General features: G+C 40.2%; 1 protein-coding gene across 2 annotated transcripts in view; it reads left to right on the plus strand.

The window, feature by feature from the left end:
• The window catches only part of robo3 (roundabout, axon guidance receptor, homolog 3 (Drosophila)), a 103,247-nt gene extending 82,255 nt beyond the window's left edge, over positions 1 to 20,992 (plus strand). For both annotated transcript variants that reach the window (XM_017489816.3, XM_053686801.1), the window contains 16 exons: positions 1,407 to 1,573; positions 1,801 to 1,922; positions 2,464 to 2,680; positions 2,846 to 2,970; positions 5,722 to 5,899; positions 6,137 to 6,361; positions 6,471 to 6,510; positions 6,593 to 6,732; positions 7,376 to 7,651; positions 7,791 to 7,935; positions 11,124 to 11,351; positions 13,496 to 13,674; positions 13,914 to 14,027; positions 15,341 to 15,508; positions 15,734 to 15,873; positions 20,213 to 20,992. In XM_017489816.3, the coding sequence (XP_017345305.1) occupies positions 1,407 to 1,573; positions 1,801 to 1,922; positions 2,464 to 2,680; positions 2,846 to 2,970; positions 5,722 to 5,899; positions 6,137 to 6,361; positions 6,471 to 6,510; positions 6,593 to 6,732; positions 7,376 to 7,651; positions 7,791 to 7,935; positions 11,124 to 11,351; positions 13,496 to 13,674; positions 13,914 to 14,027; positions 15,341 to 15,508; positions 15,734 to 15,873; positions 20,213 to 20,224 (2,476 nt within the window). In that variant the 3' untranslated portion in view covers positions 20,225 to 20,992. The remainder of the gene's footprint in view (positions 1 to 1,406; positions 1,574 to 1,800; positions 1,923 to 2,463; positions 2,681 to 2,845; positions 2,971 to 5,721; positions 5,900 to 6,136; positions 6,362 to 6,470; positions 6,511 to 6,592; positions 6,733 to 7,375; positions 7,652 to 7,790; positions 7,936 to 11,123; positions 11,352 to 13,495; positions 13,675 to 13,913; positions 14,028 to 15,340; positions 15,509 to 15,733; positions 15,874 to 20,212) is intronic.
• The last annotated feature ends 4,134 nt before the right edge of the window (positions 20,993 to 25,126 follow it).

Genomic DNA, 25,126 nt, shown 5'->3' on the forward strand with positions numbered 1-25,126 from the left:
AATGTGTGCAGTGTAAAAGGCAAACTTTGAGTGAGATGAACATCGCATTATAGTGCTGAATGGGACTCCTGGTGCTCTGGTTTGTGCTGAGCCTGTTAGCATAGTTAGCCAAGCCTCGTATAAAACTTCCACTTTAACACGTACTTCCACTGTGTACTAACACTGTGCTGGAGTCCGTGTCTGACGAGTTGAGCTCCTGCTCTGAGGACACTCCTTGTCCTCCCCTGAGCAGACATTTTAACAGAAAATACAAAAAGCGACAAAATGTCACCTTTCTACCTCGCATGCTGTTCAGAGCCACACACACTGTACATGTGCGGAGCGTTGCGCATGCACACTGTAAGTCTCTCGTAGCTTGTTTCTCTGTACTTGGTCGGGACGTTTTTTGGGGGGTTTTTTGCAATGTCGGTCAGACGAAAAGAAAGCAAATCTCCTCCGCCTCCTCGGCAGTCTCTGAACTAATTTTCTGATGCGCTTGTGTGTTCTGATGTCACATGGCGATGACGCATCCGAACCCCACAGATCCGCAACTTGTTATTGACTGTGTGCTTATCTCTCATAGTACACTCCTTTATCAAGGTGTACAATAGGCTTTTCATGATCCAGGGACATCACACGCTTGAGAATTGTTCATGCAACCAAACTTCATGTCTGTTTACATTTTATCGAGGGTTACACCGAACGTTTTTTCTCTCGTTACCATCTTTAAATGCCGATACCACTTTACTGCCCAGCCCTACATGTTCTACGGATGCACTGGCTAGAGATTAGTTTTATAAGTATTCCTTTAAGAAGATTTCGAAGCTGTTTATTTATTTGCAGCCAAACCAGAACCTCTCAGGCTAAAAGTTTGCATTTCTCAAATGTGGTTTTGCCTTCTTAACGAATACGATTCTATTTTCAGGCCAAAAGTCTCTCGGCGAGACATATATGTACGTGCCCCAGTCTTGCTGCAAAGGTTTTTGGACGCACAAGGTTAGATGGTTCAGCCCGAGTCATGTAGAATGCTTGCATTCTGCTATTTGCTTCCTGGTGTGTAAACCCAGCTAAAAATAACTGTCATCACAGAGAACTGTCATACATCCACAATGAGCTGTATCATTCAGTAGAGCATGTAATGATTATCTCTGAGCTCACCGATGAAAAGCAATAAGAATGCCATTTTGTGTTAAAGCGAGCAACCACACACACACACACTATTGTACACACTATATAAATGAATGCACTAGAATAAATGTACTTGGATTCACTGATTTTATACTCGAGACATCATATGGTTGGTTTGATAACTGTGTTCACATTAAACGGTTACTCTACTTTTGCAGTTGTGAAGGTCAGTGATTTGTGTAATTTAATAAGCTGTTTCACTTATGAATATGTCGCATAATTTTTTTCTCACCCTGCAGCCAGTCCGCAGGCAATACATGGCAGACAGTAGCCGACCTGGTGCGATTTGAAAAGCACACAGTGACTGGCCTCTTCCCCAACACCATCTACCTCTTCATTATCCGAGCGGTTAATGCCTACGGACTTAGCGACCCCAGTCCGATCTCAGAGCCTGTGCGCACACAAGGTGTGTATTTGGCACTCTCTGAGTCTTGTCTTATCATGAATCAATAACAAAACTGTAGAAAATTGGTAGCAAATTGTAGCACATGGATTATTTTTTAAGATAAGGTAATCCTATAGATATGATTTGAGACTTGATTTAATATTATCTGGTGTCTGTGGAATGTGCAGTCAGGACCGAGATGCTACAGAAATGCAACAGTAACAGTTCTTATACTTTATTATGTTTAGATGTAAGTCCAACAGGACAGGGCGTGGACCATAGGCAGGTTCAGCGAGAGCTAGGGGAAGTGGCTGTAGAACTACAGCAGCCTGTGCTGCTGACTGCATCAAGCATCCGGCTAACATGGACTGTAAGTACTGACCAAATCCTGTCTCTGAATCCACAGTGTATAATTAGTGAAACGTATGAGTAAGGCACTTGAATTCAGACAGTGCCAGGGCGTCCACTGCGAGGAGTCAAACAGAGAATAATTGGCTCTGCTCTCAGGCTTTCCTCCCTACACTGTTAACCTAAGCCAATTACTGGCATCTGTTGTGTACAGAATTGGGCAGTTTGGTTTCACATCCAAGTGCAATAAATTGCTGTGGAACACGGCATGAGTTTGAAGTTATGTCATGGCTAGCTTCACGTGTCTTTGAGAAAGCAATTACCGTTTAACTTTACATATTTATAGCTCTTGTGAAGGTGGAGATGGTGGAACTTAGCAACAAACAGCACTACATTTTTAGTATACATTTCATTTCTTTATGATGTGTATCAACAAAGGAAACTGATTAAAATATTGTACGGTTAATTCCGTGAAAGTGCATCCCCATCTCAGCCTCTCTCATCTATATGTACAGTACCATTAATATCTATAGCTTATCTAACCAAGAACATAACTGTCCCAGGTTGACCGCCAGTCTCAGTATATCCAGGGCTATCGGTTGCTCTACCGTCCAAGTGGTGGCTCCTGGTTTCAGCAGGATGTGAAAGCAGCCACTGAGCACAGCACTGTCCTCAATAACATGCTCAAAGGCACAGAGTACGAGGTAAAAATCAGGCCCTACTTCAATGAATTCCAGGGCATCGACAGCCACACACTGATCCTCCGCACTCCAGAAGAGGGTGAGACTCTTATATTGGGTTGCTTATGTAATACACTTTTTCTGTTTGGTAAAAAAACAAACAAACAAACAAAAAACATATAAATACTACGGCTTATAAAACATAACTACATGATTATGGTGTCAAATGTAACTTTTGAATTCTGCTGTTTTTTTCTCTTTTTAGTCCCCAGCGCTCCTCCTCAGTCAGTTACTGTGTCAACAGTCACACTCAGCAACAGCTCGAGCATCAGTGTTTCATGGCAGCCTCCCCCTGCTGAGATGCAAAATGGTATCATCCAAGAGTACAGGGTAAGAGTATTGGACAATCAGGGCAGAAATGGAATTGAATAGCTGAGCAAAGTGGTAAATGGATGTTAAGTGTTTAGTTTTACTTTGTCTAGTTTAAATTGTTAAAGTTTGACTATATACCGTGTATGAATGAGGACAATATGTGCGTAATTCTCTGAATGATCAGTGATTATGATGTTTAATGGAATATAAACCATTTGGAAAATGCTTTCACGAGTTAAAAGTCTATAGAGAATCTGGAGACTTATTGTATTAATGAAAGTGCACTCAAGAACAAGGTGAAGCGCTTACAGTTGAGGTCATAAATTTAATCTTGCAGAATCTGCAAAATGTTAGTAATTAATAATAATAATAATAATAATGAGAGATTATTTTTAAAAAAAACATTGTGTTTTATTTAGTAGTGCCCTGAATAAGCTATTTGTTTAAGACACAATAATAACTGAATTTACACAAATGAACCTGTTCAAAAGTTTACATACAGTTGATACTTAATCCTGTGTGTTGTTACCTGGATGATCCACGACTGTTTTTATGTTTTGTGATAGTTGTTCATGAGTCCCTTGTTTGCCCTGAGCAGTTAAACTACCCATTGTTCTTCAGAAATCCTCCAGTTCCTGCACATTCTTTGCTTTTCCAGCATATTTGACCCATTTCCAACAGTCACTATATGATTTTTGAGATCCATCTGTTCACACTTAGGACAACTGAGGGACTCGTACACAACTACTACAAAAGGTGCAAACATTCATTGATTCTCAAGAAGGAAACACGATAGAGAGCCAAGGGGGAGTAAAATTTTGAACAGGATGATCAGTGTAAATTGTTATTATTTTGTCTTTTGGATTAAATGTAAATATCTTATGTATCTTCTGAAGGGCAGTAGTAAATGAAAAAAACCCAAAGAGTAATTTTTATGATCCCTCTTATTTAAAAAAAAAAATTACATTTTGCAGATTCTGCAAGGCATATGTAAACTTATTACCTCAACTGTGTGTTGAGTTCCTTATGTAATTTAACTTTACTGTTTTACGTTAATATAGACGTTATATATACAGTACATAGACCTTTAAAGGTACAGTATCTCACAAAAGTGAGTACACCCCTCACTTTTTTGTAAATATTTGATGATATCTTTTCATGTGACAACACTGAAGAAATGACACTTTGCTACAATGTAAAGTAGTGAGTGTACAGCTTGTGTAACAATGTAAATTTGCTGTCCCCTCAAAGTAACTCAACACACAGCCATTAATGTCTAAACTGCTGGCAACAAAAGTGAGTACACCCCTAAGTGAAAATGTCCATATTGTGCCCAAAGGGTCAATATTTTGTGTGGCCAACATTATTTTCCAGCACTGCCTTAACCCTCTTGGGCATGAAGTTCACCAGAGCTTCACAGGTTGCCACTGGAGTCCTCTTCCACTCCTCCATGACGACATCACTGAGCTGGTGGATGTTAGAGACCTTGTGCTCCTCCACCTTCCATTTGAGGATGCCCCACAGATGCTCAATATGGTTTAGGTCTGGAGACATGCTTGGCCAGTCCATCACCTTTACCTTCAGCTTCTTTAGCAAGGCAGTGGTCGTCTTGGAGGTGTATTTGGGGTCATTATCATGCTGGAATACTGCATACTGATCATGCTCTGCTTCAGTATGTCACAGTACATGTAGGCATTCATGGTTCCCTCAATGAACTGTCGCTCCCCAGTGCCGGCAGCACTCATGCAGCCCCAGACCATGACACGCCCACCACCATGCTTGACTGTAGGCAAGACACACTTGTCTTTGTACTCCTCGCCTGGTTGCTGCCACACATCCATGACACCATCTGAACCAAATAAGTTTATCTTGGTCTCATCAGACCACAGGACATGGTTCCAGTAATCCATGTCCTTAGTCTGCTTGTCTTCAGCAAACTGTTTGCGGGCTTTCTTGTGCATCATCTTTAGAAGAGGCTTCCTTCTGGGACGACAGCCATGCAGACCAGTTTGATGCAGTGTGCGGCGTATGGTCTAATCACTGACAGGCTGACCCCCCACCCCTTCAACCTCTGCAGCAATGCTGGCAGCACTTATATGTTTATTTCCCAAAGACAACCTCTGGATATGACGCTGAGCACGTGCACTCAACTTCTTTGGTCGACCATGGCGAGGCCTGTTCTGAGTGGAACCTGTCCTGTTAAACCACTGTATGGTCTTGGCCACCGTGCTGCAGCTCAGTGTCAGGGTCTTGGTGATCTTCTTATAGCCTAGGCCATCTTTATGTAGAGCAACAATTCTTTTTCAGATCCTCAGAGAGTTCTTTGCCATGAGGTGCCATGTTGAACTTTCAGTGACCTGTATGAGGGAGTGTGAGAGTGATGATACCAAATTTAACACACCTGCTCCCCATTCACACCTGAGACCTTGTAACACTAACAAGTCACATGACACCGGGGAGGGAAAATGGGTAATTGGGCCCAATTTGGACATTTTCACTTAGGGGTGTACTCACTTTTGTTGCCAGCAGTTTAGACATTAATGGCTGTGTGTTGAGTTATTTTGAGGGGACAGCAAATTTACACTGTTACACAAGCTGTACACTCACTACTTTACATTGTAGCAAAGTGTCATTTCTCCAGTGTTGTCACATGAAAAGATAGTGTACATTATATCCTTAAGTATAATATTAAGTATAAATATTTCACAGACTTGAGTTTTTTCAGTATTGCTGTTATTGCAATACTAATAAAATTGGTATCTCTCTCAGATCTGGTGCTTGGGAAATGACTCTCAAGCACGCTCCCATATTAACCAGACAGTGGACGGGAATGTGCTGTCGACGGTGATGAAAGGTCTGCTAGCCGGCGTCCTCTACCAGGTGGAGGTGGCAGCAGTGACCAGTGCTGGAGTGGGCATACACAGTCATCCAGTCCCTGTCTTTATCAGTGAGTGGCTACTACAGCCTAAGATACAGTTCCTTCATATAACAGCTAATATTTTTCTCTATGATTTTATCTACAGAGATGTTATTGCAACGGTATTGTGTCCTCTGAAAAAAAGAGTATGATTCATTTTGTTGCACTGCACAGTGCCTTAAATTCCAGCAAAACATTTGCTATGAGACGTGAGCTAGTGTTCGAACCCTTTTTTTTTTTTTTTTGTTCCTTCTCTCTCACTCTCAGAGTTACCATCAGAGCAGCCTGTCCCAAATGGGAGCGGAGACTCAGATCAGAATGTCAGTCTTGCTGAGCAGATCACAGATGTGGTAAAGCAGCCTGCCTTCATCGCGGGTATTGGTGGGGCATGCTGGGTAATCCTCATGGGCTTCAGCGTGTGGATATACTGCAGACGCAAGAAGAGAAAGGAACTAAGCCACTACGCCACTTCATTCGCATATACACCAGCAGGTAGATAAAGTAACATGCATAACCGCGCTCAAACATACAGTATATACACATAACTGTATTAAAATATTCACGAATTATAACATTATATGCTGTCCTCTTTATCTTGTAGTTGGCTTTCCTCATGGGGAAAGCTCAGGACTAAATGGAAGGTAGGTGCCTCAGTGTACAGTTAATATTGTTGTGATGAAGATCTTAGAAGACTTTGGAATAATACTCTATTTTGTTTTCCAGGCCTGGTGTGTTGGGCTCTAATATTGGGAACTACCCCTGGCTTGCGGATTCCTGGCCCAGTACAAACCTTGTGCATAATGGAAAAGATTCAGTCAACTGCTGTACCTCCAAACATGACACAGCAGAGAGATACTACAATGGTGAGAAACCTGAGACATATGTCAGCAAACATAAAGTTTGATTTGAATTACTCCCATAGTAATCCATAGTAATAGCTTCAGTTATTTATTATCACTGGTGGGATTAAAATCCCCTGTAGAAGAGCAGAGTCAGTCAGTCTAACAAAAGAGGTGTAAAGGCATGAGACTGCAGATGCATGATAAAACTGCCTCAAACTAGTTTCTTTTATGGGCCCAAGAAATCAGAAACTAAAACCTTGAGAGTGTGATAAAAGGAAAACATTGCATCACATACGGGGTCACTGCAACCTCAAAAACATGATAAGGGTTAAATCATGTGTGCAGACGATCAACAAGTACAAGCTGAAGTCAAAATAGAAATCAAAATGTAAAAACATAACACAGATACCAAGTAATACGGTTAATAAGATATAGGATAAACTTTAAGTGAAATTCCAACTTCACAAATAAATCATGAATAAGTTTATATGGCATTTATCACACTGTACCAGGGAGGGCACTTAAGATCAGAGCACATTTTCTGGAACAGTTTTATTTGTATAATTGTCAGTGTCTACAACCAAGTTCACAGAATAGGAAGACACAGTTCACAAAGAACATGCAAAACACTAAGATCTCAACTCTGTTTCCTTGCTACTTTTAGAGGCTGGCATCTCCAACTACCTCAACCAGAATGAGAAGTACAGCAACGGCTCCAACGAGGGCCCCATCTACAGCACCATCGACCCTACTGCTGAAGACCTACGCAGCTTCTCTGCCCAGTTCTCTCAGCACACGACGCCCTATGCTAGCACTCCCATCATGCCTTTTACTAACCAGACACCCTGCAGCCCCGACCAAGACGTTGGCCACTGGATGAACCAACCCGGAACATCCAGTGTGCAGTACGCTCAGCCAGACCGCTCTAAAGCAGATAATGGTACAGATTATATGAAAATGAATGCATTTTTTTTTCTATTTTCCCATTTTACATTATGTTTTCCTTTAACTCAGATTGTGATTGCAGTTTTGATGTGAATATTTTGTACCAATTTCACTCGCCGTGATGATTCATTCAGCTAAACAGTCAAAGCAGAAGTCAATAGGGAAGGCAGTGAAGACTCCGTCTCTGAACTGGATGGAGCCTTTACCACCTCCACCTCCCTCTTCAGAGTTAGAACACTGTGCGGATGATGACGAGGATGTACATATAGAGGACATGGGGTAAGAGCATTCTACTACTGATTAGTGGTTGTACAGATATAATTTTTTTTACTAGTTGATTAGTAATTCAAAATGTAGTCGACTAGTCGTCTTTTCCATAGCTTATTCTATCCTTAAGCAGTTTTATTATTGCAGTGAATTGCTGATTAAAAAAAAAAAAAAAACAGCAAAGAATGTATCAAACAGCCATACAAATTACATTTCCTGGTTAAATCAGTGGGGTTGTGTTGCTTAGTGGTTAGCAGGTTTGCTTCACACATCTGGGGTTGGGGAATCATGAACTTGTTCTTGTTCTTGCATGTTCTTCCCGTTTTTCAGGGGTTTCCTCCACATTCTCTGGTTTTCTCTCCTGTTCAAAGACATGTGTTGTAGGCTGATTGCCATTTCCAAATAGTCTGTGAATATGTGTGCGATTATGCCCTGCGATGGGCTGGCACCCCGTCCAGGGTGTCCCCTGCCTTGTTCTGTGGGATAAGCTCCAGGCTCCCCGCGGCCCTGTGTAGGATAAGCGGTTTGGAAAATGGATGGATAAATAACCCAGTGCAATGTAATAAATCTGTGTATCATATTACTGTACCATATTACGGCCCTCTGTCACAACTATTAAGCCGATAGACACTTAAACATGGAGGTGTGCATCAGGACTGAGATCTCACAGGAAGCCAAATCCAAATGTCACTGGTGCAGAGGGTCAGATATGAAGCTTGCCTGACAGAGAAAATTCATTAACCCAGAAAATATTGTGGACGGTACAAATAAAAACAACTCCAGGAATGGGCAGGCGTGGAAAAAAAAACCTGGCTCCCTAATGTCACAACAGAAAAGCATTGACCCCATTGTCGGGAGATCGGTTTGAATCCTGACAAAGCCACTGCCATCCACGAGTGAAATTGTCCATGCTTTCTCTCTCCCCTTTCAATCAGAGCAACATTAGCCAACTGCAGCTGTCTGTGAGCTCATTTATGCGGAAGACGGTACATAGCACTTTCCTCCAAGTGTTACGCTGCCCTATGATGCAGCATGAGCAGCAGTTCAAAAGATGTGGTTGGCTGGCTTCACATGTCTCAGAGCAAGCATGTGTTAGCTTTTATCCTCCCTTCTTGGTAGTTGTTGTGATAGAGAAATACATGCAATAATAGAACTATAGAACAAGCTTCATCTATTCTGAAATATTTCTTACTAAGAAAGTACATTTAGCGTCTTTAACATTTATCTTGCAACCCATCCATCCTGCCATTTTCTGTACCACTTATCCTACACAGGGTCATGGGGTAGCCTGGAGCCTATCCGAGGGGACTCGGGGCACAAGGCGAGGTACACCCTAGACGGGGTGCCAACCACTAAGCCACCATGCCCCCCACCTTGCAACCTTGTATTTATTTTATTAGAAATTTATTTAATTATAAATCTGGGAACACCTTGTATTAATCACCTACAATTAAGATATGTATAATGTAAGAGATATTCAGTTCTGTTCCTTTAAGCATTACTATATGGCAGGAATATAGCAACAGCATGCATCATTTTTATCAAGAAAACCACTGGCTGTATGTACAACATCAGTGTAAAGTTGGAGTTGAGGGCAGTCAGAGGAAAATTCATTTAAAGACAGAGTTCAAATTAGTCACATGAGTCAGTGGGACAGTGAACAAACAGCGGTTCTGTGTTTCATCACCACACAGACATTCAAACCACACAATCCTAAGACTGCTGCAGATCAAGTCACATTTTGATGGGTGGGTGTCTGAATGAGTTGGTGTGGAAAGAAATGTTGGCTAAAATTAAATCATATCTGTTTGGTGAGACAGGTGTGAGATAATTTTTAAAAAATCTATTTTGGTGCGGACAGGCCATACTAGACTTTGACTACTTTTTACAGACTTTTTCCCCCCGGATAATCCTTTCTGAAAGTTTCTGCAAGGTCTAGCTAGACTTAATCCTGAAAGGACTTTTTTTTCTTTTTTTTTTAAGAAATCTGGTCCAAATGGAGTGAATTGTCATCATCAGGGTTAGGTTTTATGGTCGGCTGTGTAAGGTTTTCGGTCGGATGGAACACAGTTTTCTTAACTTCCATTTCCTTGTCGGCTTGTCCTTGTCGAAAAGTTATGACATTTGAATTTGATCTGAATCAAATTGCAGTCATAATGTTGCTGGCTGGATGAAAGCCAGTCTCAAATGTCATGTTTCCTACTTATTCCAGCACCAGTTGCTCCATTAGCTGTGCTGTTGTTTTTATTGGGCCTGACAGGGCTCTCAGTGGAGACTAACAAAGTTAGTGGCATGCTGGCTGTTGCTATGGTCTGTGGACTGAATGCGCCTGTTCTTTCCTCTCTCACAATCACATTACGTTCACGTTAGCCTGGAGAAGAGTTAGCTTTAGCTGCTGAGTGGCCTGACCACAGGCATTGTGTGCATGTGAGTGTGTGTACAAGTGGAGACAGGCAGACCACGTTTATTGCTCTCCACTACTTCTTCACCTGGACTGAAGGGTTCGCAGAGGAGGTAAAGTACATTAACCACAGACATTAAACAGGGCTGATTTACAGATTATACTGCTGAGATGAGGGGGAGGCGATAGCGCTGAAGCAGCCTTTCTCTCTCTCTTTTCCGCTCACGTCTAGCCGGGCTGTGGTAACAATGTTTGCCAGCTATAGGTGCAGCCCTTCTCGTGTTCCTCGCTCCAAGCAGAATAGGATCATTCAGCACGTCCACACACACAGCCACACATCCAAACTCGATTTCCATTACTAGCCTACAGTGAAGTTCTCCAATTTGCAATGAACTTGAGGATAGCATTGCTGACCTTTGCATGGACCCCCAAGGTCTTTTTGAGAGAACATGGGTCTGATTATTGCATTACGTTGATAGCTTTATACCTGCCCTTAACTCTAAGCTTTGTCACAAAGAAAGTTTAGCAACAGTTAGTTCCAATACCTGTTTCATTAACAAAGATCCATTTAGTGGCCTTAGGGTACAGTAGAGTGTCACTCAAAAAGTATCAAGTGATTATCATTCTTCTTTGACAAGGAAACCGGCACTGTATTGAATGCCTGCATTGCTGTGGAAATTGATAGGGTGACTTGAAACTGATTGCTCAGGTTGATTGATTACAAAGAGTTAGCAATGATGTGCTTGTGTTTATTGCAGTAGTCATAGTAAACTTCTGTTATTTTCTGTAAAATTCACAGCACTGACGAGGAGGACTGGTGTCCACCACTGCCAGAGAGAACCTATCTAATGGACGGTGTAGCAGAGGACGGACCATGTCCTCCTCCCAGAGGAGATGCCTCATCTCCAACCACCTCCTACAGCCACCAGTCCACAGCCACCCTCACACCCTCACCAAGAGAGGATGCACGGCACTGCAACGACACACCACCACGCTTGCACCAGTCTGAACAACACCAGCTGGGACGGTGAGATTATCATTATATTGACATATATTATTAGGGATGTGACACAATGCGGCTATCTGTATCCGTATTTGGATTTTTAAGTGGGCATGGCCTAAACCGGACATTTTTTGTTTTGTTTTAGTTTTTTTTTTAAACCCTGAGGTAGAAATGGCAGCACTGTCAGCATGGTCTATTAATTCTGACATTTACATTTATTCATTTAGCAGACGCTTTTATCCAAAGTGACTTACAAATGAGGAAATACAAGCAAAACGTTATATCAAGTGGGGAACAATACAAGTAGTGCCACCAAACAAGATTTTTAATTACGTTCTAGAAAAGCAAAGTGCGCAGAGTAGAGGTGTAAGGGCCAGAGTAAGTTTTTTTTTATTTTTACTTATTTATTTATTTACTTATTTATTTAAAGGACTCTAAAGTTCCCCAACCTCAGCTACATCTCTCCAGTTCATAATTGGTCTCAACTAAAAGATGTGCATGGCACTGTTTTTTTTGTTTGTTTGTTTTGTTTTGTTTTTGTTTTTATAACAATATAACTATAACATTCTACTCACAAAGTTATTATTTTGTTTGTACCTCCATGAAGTATTTTATAATGGATGTGGATGGTTTATAACCCAACTAGCAGTCTAATTTAAACCACTGGCAACCTGACCTGGCAGATGCTGTTAATGCATTGCGCAGCACAGCACATTCATATCTGACCTTGCTCACGCCCGCATGAAAGTCCAAATGAGATCTTATCCTGTAAACTAACAAAACAAAAACAAACAAAAAAACAGAATAGTGTACCACCTATTCGTCTCTGTATTTGTATCTGTTTAGAACATGTTATCTGTTCATTCCACATATTTGTATTCGGTTACATCCCTTTTTGACATACTGCATTTTCAGAGTTTTATATGGCTTTTTTTTCTTTTTTCTTTTTTCTTTTGTTTTTTTTTTTTTTTTAGAATTGTTGCCAGTCCATAACAGTTAGGCAAGGCAAATACCCTTAGTCCAAAACTAAATAGACATGCTAGCTTCAAAACCCAAATACTACATATTAAATAAAAAAAAAAGGAACTAGACATGTCTTAAATTTATTGTAGTCTATGTGAGGACCAACAGAAAAATGAGCTACATATGGTAGATAAAGCTAAAATGGGAACAGCTGGAACTAGTTATGTGAAAGGTTAACAAGAACTGGAAACAATTACCAAAATGTGAAAAGTGGAAAATGAAGTGGGTCAAAACATGCCATCATGTGAACAGGAAATTACATGTAGCACTGATTATAAAGGCTGAAGATTTATTTTTCTTTAGACTAATTCATCCATCCATCCATTTTCTATACCGATTATCCATAATGGTTCGCAGTGAACCTGGTGCCTATCCCAGGGAACATGGGGCACAAGGCAGACATTGTGCCAATCCATCACAGGGCACAATCACATACACATTCACACACCCATTCATACACTACAGACACTCTGGCCATGCCAATCAGCCTCCCATGCATGTCTTTAGACTGGGGGAGGAAACCGGAGTACCAATGTGCTAACGACTAAGCCACCGTGCTCTAGATTAATTCATATTTATTCTTTCATATGTATTATACACTTGTAGTTCCCATGTATGTGTTTCAAGAGATGGCATAGTCCTGACAAGATAATGTGTGTGAGAGATAGATGATGTTCTCCTTGCTTCACTGTAACCGTACATCACACACATCATTCTGTATTGTTAAATTGTGTGTGTGAAGTAGATGACATTCTCCTCACCTCACTGTGTCTGTATATCACACGCATCGTTCTTCAGTGAATTCACTTCCTGTCTTTTACCTCCCTGCTATGACACGAAGATATTTTATTTTGTTTTCCTTCTCTCTGGAGGTGTTTAATACTTACTCCCCGGTTTCTGCCTCACAGAAATGTACCTTCTGAATAATTGATCCCGCTCCCAGTTTCTGTTTATTGCACCCATTATTTCCTGATGCAGAATAGTAGAATAGGTTTCTTTTTTATTCTGACTCTGTTGTTACATGTCTTCCCTGGTGAAAGTTCACGAAAACAGTTAATGTAAAGATTTAACAGCTGTCTATTCATTCAGTCGTTTATTGATGTGTAATGGACCTGTCCACATTCTGCCTCATTTGATGTTGACAGACGGTTGCCATGTGGACCGGTGCCCATCCCTCGGGCACCGAGCCCTCCCCTCACGCAGTCCAACCCAAACCTGTCAGCCAATCAGGAGAGCTCTGAGAGCGGCACACCACACCGCACAGCACACAGACGGGATTTAAGCCAAGGAGCAACACAGAGTGTAGATAATTTCAATGCACCAGGTGTGTATGTGGGTTTTTATTGTGTGTGTGTGTAAGCATGCAAAAAAAAAAAATCATATATTTTGTATCTATGTTAAGAAATCTCAAGAGTAAAGCCATTTGAAAAGATTAATCTTCTACTATGTGCTACAATTGTAAGCACTGAAATAATATAATGGTACAAGTTCAAGGCTATGAGTCTAGAGCTTTAAGGGAGCCACATAAGATGTAATACTTTTCTTTTTTTAAAACCTTATTAGGACGAGCAAGAACCTCTGCAGGAGAGCAGGTCCAAACTCCTCCTGGCCAGAAGGCTCGAGTAAAGAAGAAAACATCAAAGACCAGCCAGTACCGCAGGGACATCATACAAGGAGGTAAGAGCAGCTCAGCTATTTATAATTCTGTGTATGTTTCATTATGTCTGTATAAGTTGCAGTTCGCATATTGGTCACTCTCTATATGTTTGTGTATACTGACAGAAGCAGCTCGTGACTGTAGATGACATTAATAATGGCATAGCCTCAAAGACTATGAATTCAGGAGGCTGTCCCAGCTCACTTCTGCTATAGGATACTATCGAGTGAATTTTTAGAGTAACCCTGTAATTAGAAATTGAGAGTTGACAATGTACAGTCATCCAGCATACAGTCTAGCAGCTTATTTTGACCAGTTTTAGGTGTATCTTTGTACAATTGTGTTTGATAAAGCAGGTGTGCTTTATATGTGTGAGATCGGCGTAGTACAGCTTGTAGTAGACATGTAGTAGTTTTCTTCTTTTTCTCAGCCTATGCATAGAAAAGAAGCTCACCATTGTGCACATGTGTTTCTGATATACATACATTTCGCTATAATCCTTGTTTGCCTCTCCCACTATTTCCAATATAATGCTAAAAATGGTTCAGGACACTGTCTGCACTTTGTTATGATTTTGTCTTTGAGGAAATGTCTTTATTAGATTAAGTTCTGAATATTTGCTATAAAAACAAAGGTCTCGGTGGCTGCAGAGTATATTTAAACTAGCCCAATAACTGTCCTGTCTGCTGCTCCTCCACTAAAAAATTTATAGAGCAAATATGGGGCAGAGTGATTCCTTCCTCAATGGGCCTATTAGTGCTTGGTGCAGTTCCCATTTTTGACCACTTGGTCAGAAATAACTCTGCCTAACATCCATAAAGGTGAGCAAATCAGTGGAACTTTGACTTACATCTGTCAAGTCTGTCCGGTTTTAACTTAAAAGAGGTAATTGGGTAATTATTTCAACATAATCTAAAATGTATGGAGTTGTGAATAAGAGTGGAGATTAACATTTTGTGACAAGCCAAAGCTCTATGTGAATGTGGGTGCAAGTGTGTCAACGTGTGTTAATGTTCTAGTCATTTGCACATCCACTTGCAATAGATATCAGCCATCTTTTTAAAACTGCTTTTGATATATAATAATCTCAATTATTAGCAATTAAGCAATATAAATAGCCACACACACAATGCCTTCACATTCTTGGTGTGTGTATGTGTGTAATTAAGTGATGAATGATCCAGAAGTAAGTTCATTAGAGAAATGGAAAGGAACATTGTGTACTTATTCTGTACTTATGTAATATTCTTTAGTTTTTAGGGGGAAAAATTAAATCAGGTGATTTTAACTGCAACAGAATGTCTGTGTTAACCGTGAGATTTTATCTCTGCAGACCTGCCTCCTCCTCCAGAGCCCCCTCCTGAGGACGAGGCTGTCCAACTCCCAGCAGGAGACCTGGAGTGTGGACACACATCTTTAGAAAGAGACGGGGCCTCGCTGTCCTCCATGGAGAGGAGAGATAAAAACACACGCAAGAACTCAGCTCAGAGACGCAAAGATGGTGAGATAACTGCTTGCAACTTAACACCATAATGAAATACACATCTACACTCTGACTGTGCATTACAGATTCATTACACACATGGACTTATGCAGTACAGAGGCACAGATGCTCCCAGTGAAATATAGTTTGACGCATTAGAGTTCATAATTAAACCCCTTTTCCATGATTTCCCAAAGCTCAAAGGTAGCATCTGACTGATGTGCTCAATAAATCACTCCACAGATGAAGACTTGGTCCCTTACAACAAGCACAACATTCTGTCCCGCGGTCAGATGTCCAGCAACTGTTCCACAGCAGGAAGTTCTTCGTCGCGAGGCTCGACAGGATCCAGAGGTCATGGAAACAGCCGGAAAAGGAATGAGGTAAGACGCTTTGGAACTGAAGATGTGCATCTTAGATCAACTTGGATATTGGGATCTGAGGTAATTATTTAAACATAACCCTGTAGGGGCTGTAATCTGTTTCAATAGCACTGAGGAGGCAAAGCTCTCAATCAGTAAAGCTTTAATTGCCCCTTAAGCCCTTCAATTCTAAAACTAATCTCACACCAACAACATAATTGTCAGTAATTAGGCACAATACATAAACATTACGTGTTATTTCTTTTCGTACTATGACTTGAGCTGGAAAGGGCTCACGATTTCTAGCCAGTTTGGGTCTCGAATGGATCACTCGAAGTGCTTTCGTTACAGAAAAGAAGCCCATTTTTTGTTCTCAAATGGAATAAAGGGTTGTCAAACTGCCATGATAATTTGCCCTTGGGGAAAATTCTTTTTTGGAGAAAAGTCAACATTTACCACTTCTTCAATCCAATCAGATATAATATATATATATATATATATATATATATATATATATATATATATATATATATATATATATATATATATATATATTACCAAACCAAAGTTTGCACTGAGTGTTTAAAAAAATTCTAAGCTTGAATTTCAGGTCCATTCCTGTTTCCACTGCTTGAAGAGTGTAGATCAGTCCATGCAGGATATGGTAAATGATACCTTTTAGCTGTATTGTTCGACGCATGTGAATCGAAAAGGGCTTTGGTTGAATGCACATTGTGATGGCATCACATGACAGGTCTTGACAACAATCTGAGGTAAATCGGCAGTAATTTTTAAAAATCACAAGCTCCTCTGAACATTGCGGAGTTTGCTTAATTTTGTGTTGATTTCTGCGATCGCAAAATCGTGAAATCCTGGACAGAGTGGTGTAAATATTTGTATTAATATAAAAACATTCAGCAACTGAGACAAAAACTGAACAAGTTTCACAGACAATTTTAATGAACAGAAATGGAATAATGAATCCCTCAACAAAGGGGGGGGGGGGGGGGGGGGGGGTCAATATCAAAAGTAACACTCAGAATGTGGTGTCCACCAGCTGCTTTAAGATCTACAGTGAGTCTCATCTTCATGGACTGCACCAGATTTGTCAGTTCTTTCTTTGAGATGTTACCCCACTCTTCCACCAAGGTATTTGCAAGTTCTCCATCATGTCTGGGGGGGACACATGGTTACATGTGATTTTCCACTGCAAGGACGATCAGCTGTCATTCTTGTAGCACTGTCTTAGGCGTCTTACATTACAGACATTGCAGTTTATTGCTCTGGTCACATCTGCAGTCCTCATGCCTCCCTGCAGCAGGCCTAGGGCATGTTCACGCATGGAACCATGGAGCAGGAACCCTAGGCATCTTTCTTCTAGTGTTTTTCAGAGTCAGTAGAAAGGTCTCTTTAGTGTCCTAAGTTATTGTAACTATGACCTTAATTGCCTACCACCTGTAAACTGTTAAAGTGTCTTAAGGACTGTTCCATGGGCGCATGTGTATTAATTGTTTATCGTTCATTGAACAAGCATGAAAAACATTGTTTAAACCCTTTCCAATAAAGATCTGTAAAGCTTATTTGGATTTTACAAAATTATCTTTAAAATACAGTCTCCAGAAAAAGGAGTATATGGTTGTTGTTTTTTTGCTGAGTATATGTGAGGCGGCCTAGATAAATCCGTTAGATATTGGCGTGTCTGAATTCTGGCAGAAAGATTTTGAGAAACACTCTGGTTTTGATCAAAATCGGGCTTCTCTGCGTAGCATACTGTACTTTGACACCTCTACTTTAAGAAGTACATTTTCCCTAAACCATGTTGAAATGCTTTTATTAACTTTCTGAACTTTCCTTGTTTTTTTGCAAAGATCATATTAGGTAGATTAGGAGCCAGAGTAGCAAATTCGGCTGCAAAAACAGCTGTTAGCTATTTAGCATAAAAGGGGGGGGGGTTCAGATTTTATGGTCATATTTATTATTTTTATATTTTATTTATTGCATTTCAAATGAACTGCATATTTAATCAATATATAGCAGTTGCTTTTAGACAATCAATGTAATACTGTTTTTGGAATCTTTAAAATTACATTACATTTTTATGTATTATTTTTTTAATAAATTCTATAACTTTATGTAAAGTTGAAACGTGAAAAAGAGAAACATATTTCAGAGCTGTATATAGTACAAAGTCTTTTCCCAGGCTACAACACATACATGTATGTTATTAGGAAAATATTGACAATATATTTACAGCACAGACTTTGCTCCAGCTCAAATCAGTTTGTGTTCCTGGGCTTGACTTCTAAACAAAGCTCTATAGTATTTGTGATGCAGACTCTGTGTCTGACCTGAGCTTTGATCAGCAGCACAGAAAGACTCAGTATAGCCAAAGAGAACACACCCATAATGCCATCCCCGTGACCCCAACCCCTTCTTTTTATGATCTAAACCTTTTTTTTTCTCTTAAGCAGGGGGAGTCCTGCCATGGGAAACAGGGCATAAACCCGTGTCCTTCACAGACCCCTGTCTCAGATCTATCTCCCCTCTCAGGTTTCCCCCTCCGGGAGCTTTAAAAGCCGCCCTGACAAAAGAGGGCTGTGTGTTCCCGGGGGAGGGGGTTTCGGGTTACCCTTTTCCTCATCGTTATCTTTCCCAGCCGCACAAGGCGCGTGAAAAGGTGCTCAGTGGCAGGGGAAAGGGGCTTCGAGAGACAGTCTCAGATCATATGATAATCAGTCGCGATACTGAACAAAAAAAAATTAATGCCTTGAATTGATCTGATTCAAATGTGTAAACGTTTCCTCATGAATAAAATATAACACATCAACGAAATTGTGTCTGTCTGTTAACATACAGTGTGTTTGGAAATAATTGTGTCTATGCATTATGGAAATTGCGTACATGTCAATTCGGTTTTATTTGTATAGTTTGTTTAGGAAAAGACCGTCAGTACATTAACGTGGACAACAATAATCTGATATTAACCCGATTAAGACAATACTTTGATTAAGAAACTACCATGTAAACATCGATTATTGATGACCTTAATCCAACTAAAGTCATACTGGAAGTAAACACAAATCGAATTAAGACATGTGGAGTATTCCTATTTTAGTCGCATTATCGAAGTACATTATAGACATGTACACACCTTAATCACACTATTAATGTTGTGTTGGATTTTTCACTGCATTTTGTGACAGGACACGATCACACACAGCAGTGCTCAACCAATTGGCAAACCAGAGCACGGCTGTGTCGAAACTGCATACTTACCTGCTACATAGTAGGTGAAACACATGTATTTCAACTACTATATAGTAGTTAAATACACAGTTTCGGATGCAGCCCACAGCTTCAAGCAGTCGTCTATTTGCAGGTATGGCATGATAAATAATTAACCTCACTTGAAGCTTTCATAAAATTAAAAATTAAACACCCAAAACTGTATACAGTACCATAATGAAGACGAACTGTATGTTGATACGTGAAATTCTGGAGGGAACGTCAGACGGCGTGGCGTGGAGACATAATGATGTGTGCCATTAATCGATCTATGTTCTATAACATATAAAACGGGAACATGAAAGGAATATTCTAAAAGCGACTCATGTAAACACCTTAATCACAATATTGTGTTATTCAGAATAAGGTCAATAATTCGATTATTGCTGTCCATGCAAACGTAGTCATTGTCACAGAGCAGCTTTACTAAATCCAGATGTAGATTCAGATTCATAATGAGCAAGCCAGAGGCGACAATGTCAAGGCCTGATATGACATGAGAAATAAAAACCTTCAGACGAACCAGATTTAAAATCCATCCTCTTCTGGCAGCTGTATAGTGAGATTATCAGTCATTACTCACATATTGTGAATGTAAATCCTGAGATAAGCATGGGACAGTGTTTAACAGAATCAGAATCATTTTCCTCGCCATAGACATTTACACGTATTAGGAATTTTTCTTGGTGTTTTGTCGATATATGACACGTTCAACGCACACATCTCAGACAACACCGCACAATTACCATTCTAATAGACAATTATGATTTATGAGGTTTCTGATTCCAGCTGCAGTCTGCATTTGAAATAAGTCAATTCTAAGCATCACTTAGATGTCTACACTATTTAGTCTACACTCTAAATTCAATAATTCAGGAACCATCTGAGATTCTTCTTGAATGTGTTGGCTTCGCTTTCCAAAAGAAATTTAATGCTGAATGTTTGTGAAATGGTTGACTACAAAAGCGCTTTTTTGTTCTCAACTACTTATTGCCAGTACGATTTGTGCCTTTTTTAATTACTGTAAACCTAAATCTAATATATATATATTTTTGTCTTTATTTTGTTTTTTTAGGAGATGAGATAAGTGAATGCTAGTAAACAAGGGGGAAAATAATTCTTTGGTCAACACAGCCATCAGTATTCTCTCGTTTTCTTGCCTGAAAGAACAGATGAGCAGAGAGGAAGATGAGGACGAGTCTGCAGATTCATTACCTGCCTCATCGCATACAAATCATGGACGTTTCATTACGTTATTATTATTATTGTTATTTATGACTTTCATGGGGCCATTTTTAATCCCATTGTCACTGTAAATAGTCTTCTCTGTAAGCTTTTTACACGGGGTCCAGATCGAGAGAAAGAAGAAATATATTGTATTTATAAGAAAAAGACGTAAAAAGAAAACATGTCAAAAGGTCTGATATAAATTTACAAAAAAAAGTTATCTGAATGTGCCAACCTTTTTTTTTTTTTTTTTTTTTTTTTGTAGAAATGTACCCAGTACTTTTTTTTTTTTTACATGATACATGATATTGCACTCTTGTTGTGTTTGGAGAGCAACAAACGATACAGAGCACAATATGTGTTTAAGCTAAGGACACCGTTAGCTTTCATTTCCCACTCAGATAACATCTGACCAAACTCCACACTGTATTTTGTGCGTTATGGAAGGCTTTCTGTCTGTCTTTTTTTTTCTTCTTTTTTAAGGACTGCTTCAGCGACAGTGTGAAAATGTGTTCCATTCAGTTAAAAAAAAAAAAAAAAAAAAGGGGGGGGGGGGGGGATCTGTTCAGCTGACTAACTTTTTGGTAGTCCATGTTGTTTTGTAAAAATGAAATAAAAACACATTTGGTGAACCATACGCGGAGTCGATTTTAATTTGAAGAAATGTTGGAAGCGTTCTCATCTGAGAACTTCCTTGAATACTAACAAACAAGTTTACGCGTGGCAAACGATTACGGCTGTGGTGTTTGAGAGGGAGAAGAAAAGAATAAAAAGCTATGTAGTTTCTTTAAAACTGAAACTTCCATGGAGGAGATTCCATCTGGCAGATCAGCTCATGGAAACAAGGCATGATGCCACCGGCATAGCGCTCCAAGCAAGAGCAGCGAGAAGAAAGAGGGGAAAGAATTTAAAATGTGACGAGAGAAAAATGGGTGAATGAAGGGACATGATCTAGTGAGGAGTACAAAAAATGCAGATAGAAGGGAAAGAAGGGGACACGGAGAAAGAAAAAAAATCATTCTCACACACAGCCCCGAGGACACGGAGCAAGAGATCCGAGACAAGAAAGCGGAGAGTGAACTAGGGAAGAGAAAACTTAAATGGAAAGTGAGAGTAAAGTAACTGGAGGGTGACGAGCAAATAGAGAAAAAGAAGTGGATAGAGGAGGAAAAGATTCTTTTGCTTCCACATAAGACATGCTGGCCTGAGGTGATACACAGAGAGACAAAAGCAAAATAAATAATAAAAAAAAGAAGCATCAGTCCAACTCAGGAGGCTCGAGTGTGAGGAGTTTCATATGGAGTCAGATCTTGTTACAGAGCTTTAAATTATTGGAAGCTTTTCCACTGGACTACATTTGGATAGATTTCCTGCTCTTACTCTATGTCTATTAAATGAGACAATCTTCTTAACTCTCTCTGTCCTTTAAGTAAGAGTGCTAATATGGTGGTGTGTTGCTGACCAACCCTCAGTGCAAGATTGGACAGTGATGGCCAAAATTGTGACCTTTAGAAACTCTCACACACACACACACACACACACACACACACACACACACACACACACACACAATAGAGCTTTCCTTACCCATAAATCACTAGCTCATTCATTAGTTAAGTGTCGTTGCGACACGCCTATCAGGGCTGGAGGGGAGCAGAGAGCAGTTAAAATACCGTTCAGCAATTTCCATGTTAATTACCCAGCCGAGAGATGGATGCTTTTCACTTTATTGTTCGTTTAATGTATGCAAAGTGTGTATGATTGCAGCATGAAAACTAAGAGGTGATTGTTCTGGGAGCAAAACACGCTTTGACATTTGGCTTATTTTGCCATAAACACTGCTGTAAACTGGCGAGCATGCTGAAAAGACGAGACACTGGGCTGTAATGATGGCCAGCTGCAGGAGTGTGAGTGGTGCGTTTTGGAGAAAATGAGAGAGCCACCTAAGGCCTTTCAAGCGCCAGAATGAATAAAATATACTCATCCAGCAGAGGATCTACAATTACCACACTTCATTTACATAACCTCACTCAAGCTCTATAACAAATCATCAATGCTTCAGTCCGCAGCACACGCTAAAGATTTAGAGTACCTCTGAACTCAAAAAATTATTATTTTTTTGTTTGTTTAAAAGGTTAACTCTTGCATGGCTTGATTTCATTCAGCGTCAGTAACTTTATGCTGATTATGGTTGTGCTGAAGATTGAAGACTATAGTGTACCATGAACGCTAGGCACAAGGTGGGATACATCTTGGATGGGATGGCAGTCTATCGCAGGGCTTCATGAGTACACGTATGCTCATTTAGGGGAATTTTAGCATAGCCAGCCCACCTCCTGGAATGTTTTTGGGAAGTGGGAGGAAACTGGGAATCCTGGAGGAAACTCAAATGTAAAACTCCACACAGACAGCAACATAAGCTCAGGATCCAACCAGGCAGCAATGAGACCCACTGCACCACCTTTATACAGGGTGTCCCAAAAGTCTTCAAGCATAGGGGAAATTAACAATTTTTTTTAGCAAAACTTTATTTACAAACCATCCTCTACATGAGATTGCAATTTCTTTGTAAACACACACAGTCATCTCTCCCAAGATTGGCTCCTAGTTTGGCAACAGTGTTGTGTGTGATGTTCTTGCCATGTTTACTGTTCGCAAACTTTTGTCAAAGGCATTCTTAAAGGCTATCTGGAACAACAAAAAAATACATGGTGGCTTAGTGGTTAGTATGTTTGCCTTGCATCTCTGGGGTTGGTGTTTAAATTAACCCCTCCGCCCTGCGTGTGCCAGGAGTTTGCATGTTCTCCCCATACTTCGGGAGTTTCCTCCAGGCACTCCTGTTTCCTCCCCCAGTCCAAAGACATGTGTTGTAGGCTGATTGGCATCTCTAAATTGTACGTAGTGTGTGAATGTGTATCATTGATCCCTCAGTGGGTTGGCACCCCATCCTGGGTGTGCCCTGCCTTGTGCCCCAAGTCCCCTGGAATAGGCTCCAGACTCCCTGCGGCCCTGTGTAGGATAAGTGGTACAGAAAATGTATGGACGATAAACTAAGTATAAAAAAAAAATTAAGACATTTTGCTAAAATGTGTCAATTTCCCCTATGTACGGAGACTTTTGGGATACCCTGTAGTATTAGATGTTGTCAAATTTGTAGAAAAAAAAAAGAAAGGAAAAAAAAGAAAAGAAAACGACATCAACAACAAAAAACCTGTTAAAAGTTCAAAGTATTTTCTCAGAGTGTAACATAAAAGCTCTGTTAAAGTCTCCATGGCATTTCACAAACGGTGAAGTACTTAGCTGATAAAGTTAGTGAAAAACAAAGTAGTTTGAACTGTTTTGGTATATTTTGGCAAGTTTACAATAAATAAATCACAGACACGGAAATTAAACTGAACCTTAGATACTAAAATCCTACTCACGTACAACTGTGCAAAATTTGGCTAATGTGAGCAATATCCAGCTATCAGGGATGGTGGGATAAGGAAATGGGAGTGTTTCCAGATTCCATACTCATGCATTTATTCATGTAGAGTAAAAGTAGAGATATTGCAAGGCCATTTATAAAAGTTTGATAATTTGGCATTTGATTAATAGACATAAACTATATTAAATGGTTCTAAAATATATTTAGGAATAGTTTAATTAGACGAGCGGATTTGTGTTGGACCCGAGGCTTTTCGAAGACAGAATGGTTCTTGAATCTAATCCTCTGGAGCAGATATGGGTCACCGAGAAGGTTTCCTCCCAAGGGCTCTTTGGTCCACATCGCTCATGTTTGTCCCGTGTTATCTTCCTGCGAGGAAGATGGATCTGGCCCGGAAGCCACGCTTAGTTGGACGCCACTCCACAGAGAGGAGCTTCGTTTTCATTTAGGAAGGAGACAGAGACAGAGAGGGAAGGTTATTACGCAGGTGTTGCACATTAATGACCATTTAAATGGGGTCATTCGGAGTCTCGGTTTATTACTGTGCTCATGTGTTCGGTATTCACGACAACAGCTTCAGCAAAACTCACTTTGGATTTGTTCGCTGTGTGTGTAAATACTTTCTGAATAGTGTGAGTTAAATAAAATTAAAAAAAGATTTATTAGGTCTGGGTAATCGTTACACGTGTAAAACTTGAGGACTAATGGCTGTGCTGTTCTAAAAAAATGAATAGGAGCTAAATGAAAACAGAGCATTGTGTGTGAGAGAGAAAGAGGAAAAAATGAGTTTTAAAGTGATTTTGCATAGCAAAGTAGGTCAATAGATTACCAGGAGGCTATTAAAAGATGCCTTTTTGGCCATGTGTCCTCAGTGTGTGTGTGTGTGAGGGGCCAATGCCAAGCATATGGCCATGGGGAATGAATAAGGGGGACAGAATATAATCCTTCACTGGTTGTGTGCGTGTGTGTGTGTGTGTGTCAGGCGGGTGGCCAGCATTGTATGATTTAATGCTGTTTGTTTATAAATAGGATTAGAGTTCTGTAATATACAAACTGCCTCTAAACTGACTCTGCACATTCACTAACTCACACAATCAGCCACAAACACCCTCCGACTGCATGCACACACACACACACACACATACACACACACTGCACTGACAGGCCCATGCAAACTACTGCTCTGATAAGAGAGGAAAGCTGCCAGCCGCTGCTATCACCAAGGCACAGTTTATTTGTATTAAAAGGCTTTCGAGTGAACAGTGGAATTAGTAAATATATCAAATATAACATTTTAGTTCAACAATTTAGGATATATATATATATATATATATA

The sequence above is a fragment of the Ictalurus punctatus genome, chromosome 16, assembly GCF_001660625.3.
Source record: "Ictalurus punctatus breed USDA103 chromosome 16, Coco_2.0, whole genome shotgun sequence".
In the NCBI taxonomy this organism is placed as follows: Eukaryota; Metazoa; Chordata; class Actinopteri; order Siluriformes; family Ictaluridae; genus Ictalurus; species Ictalurus punctatus.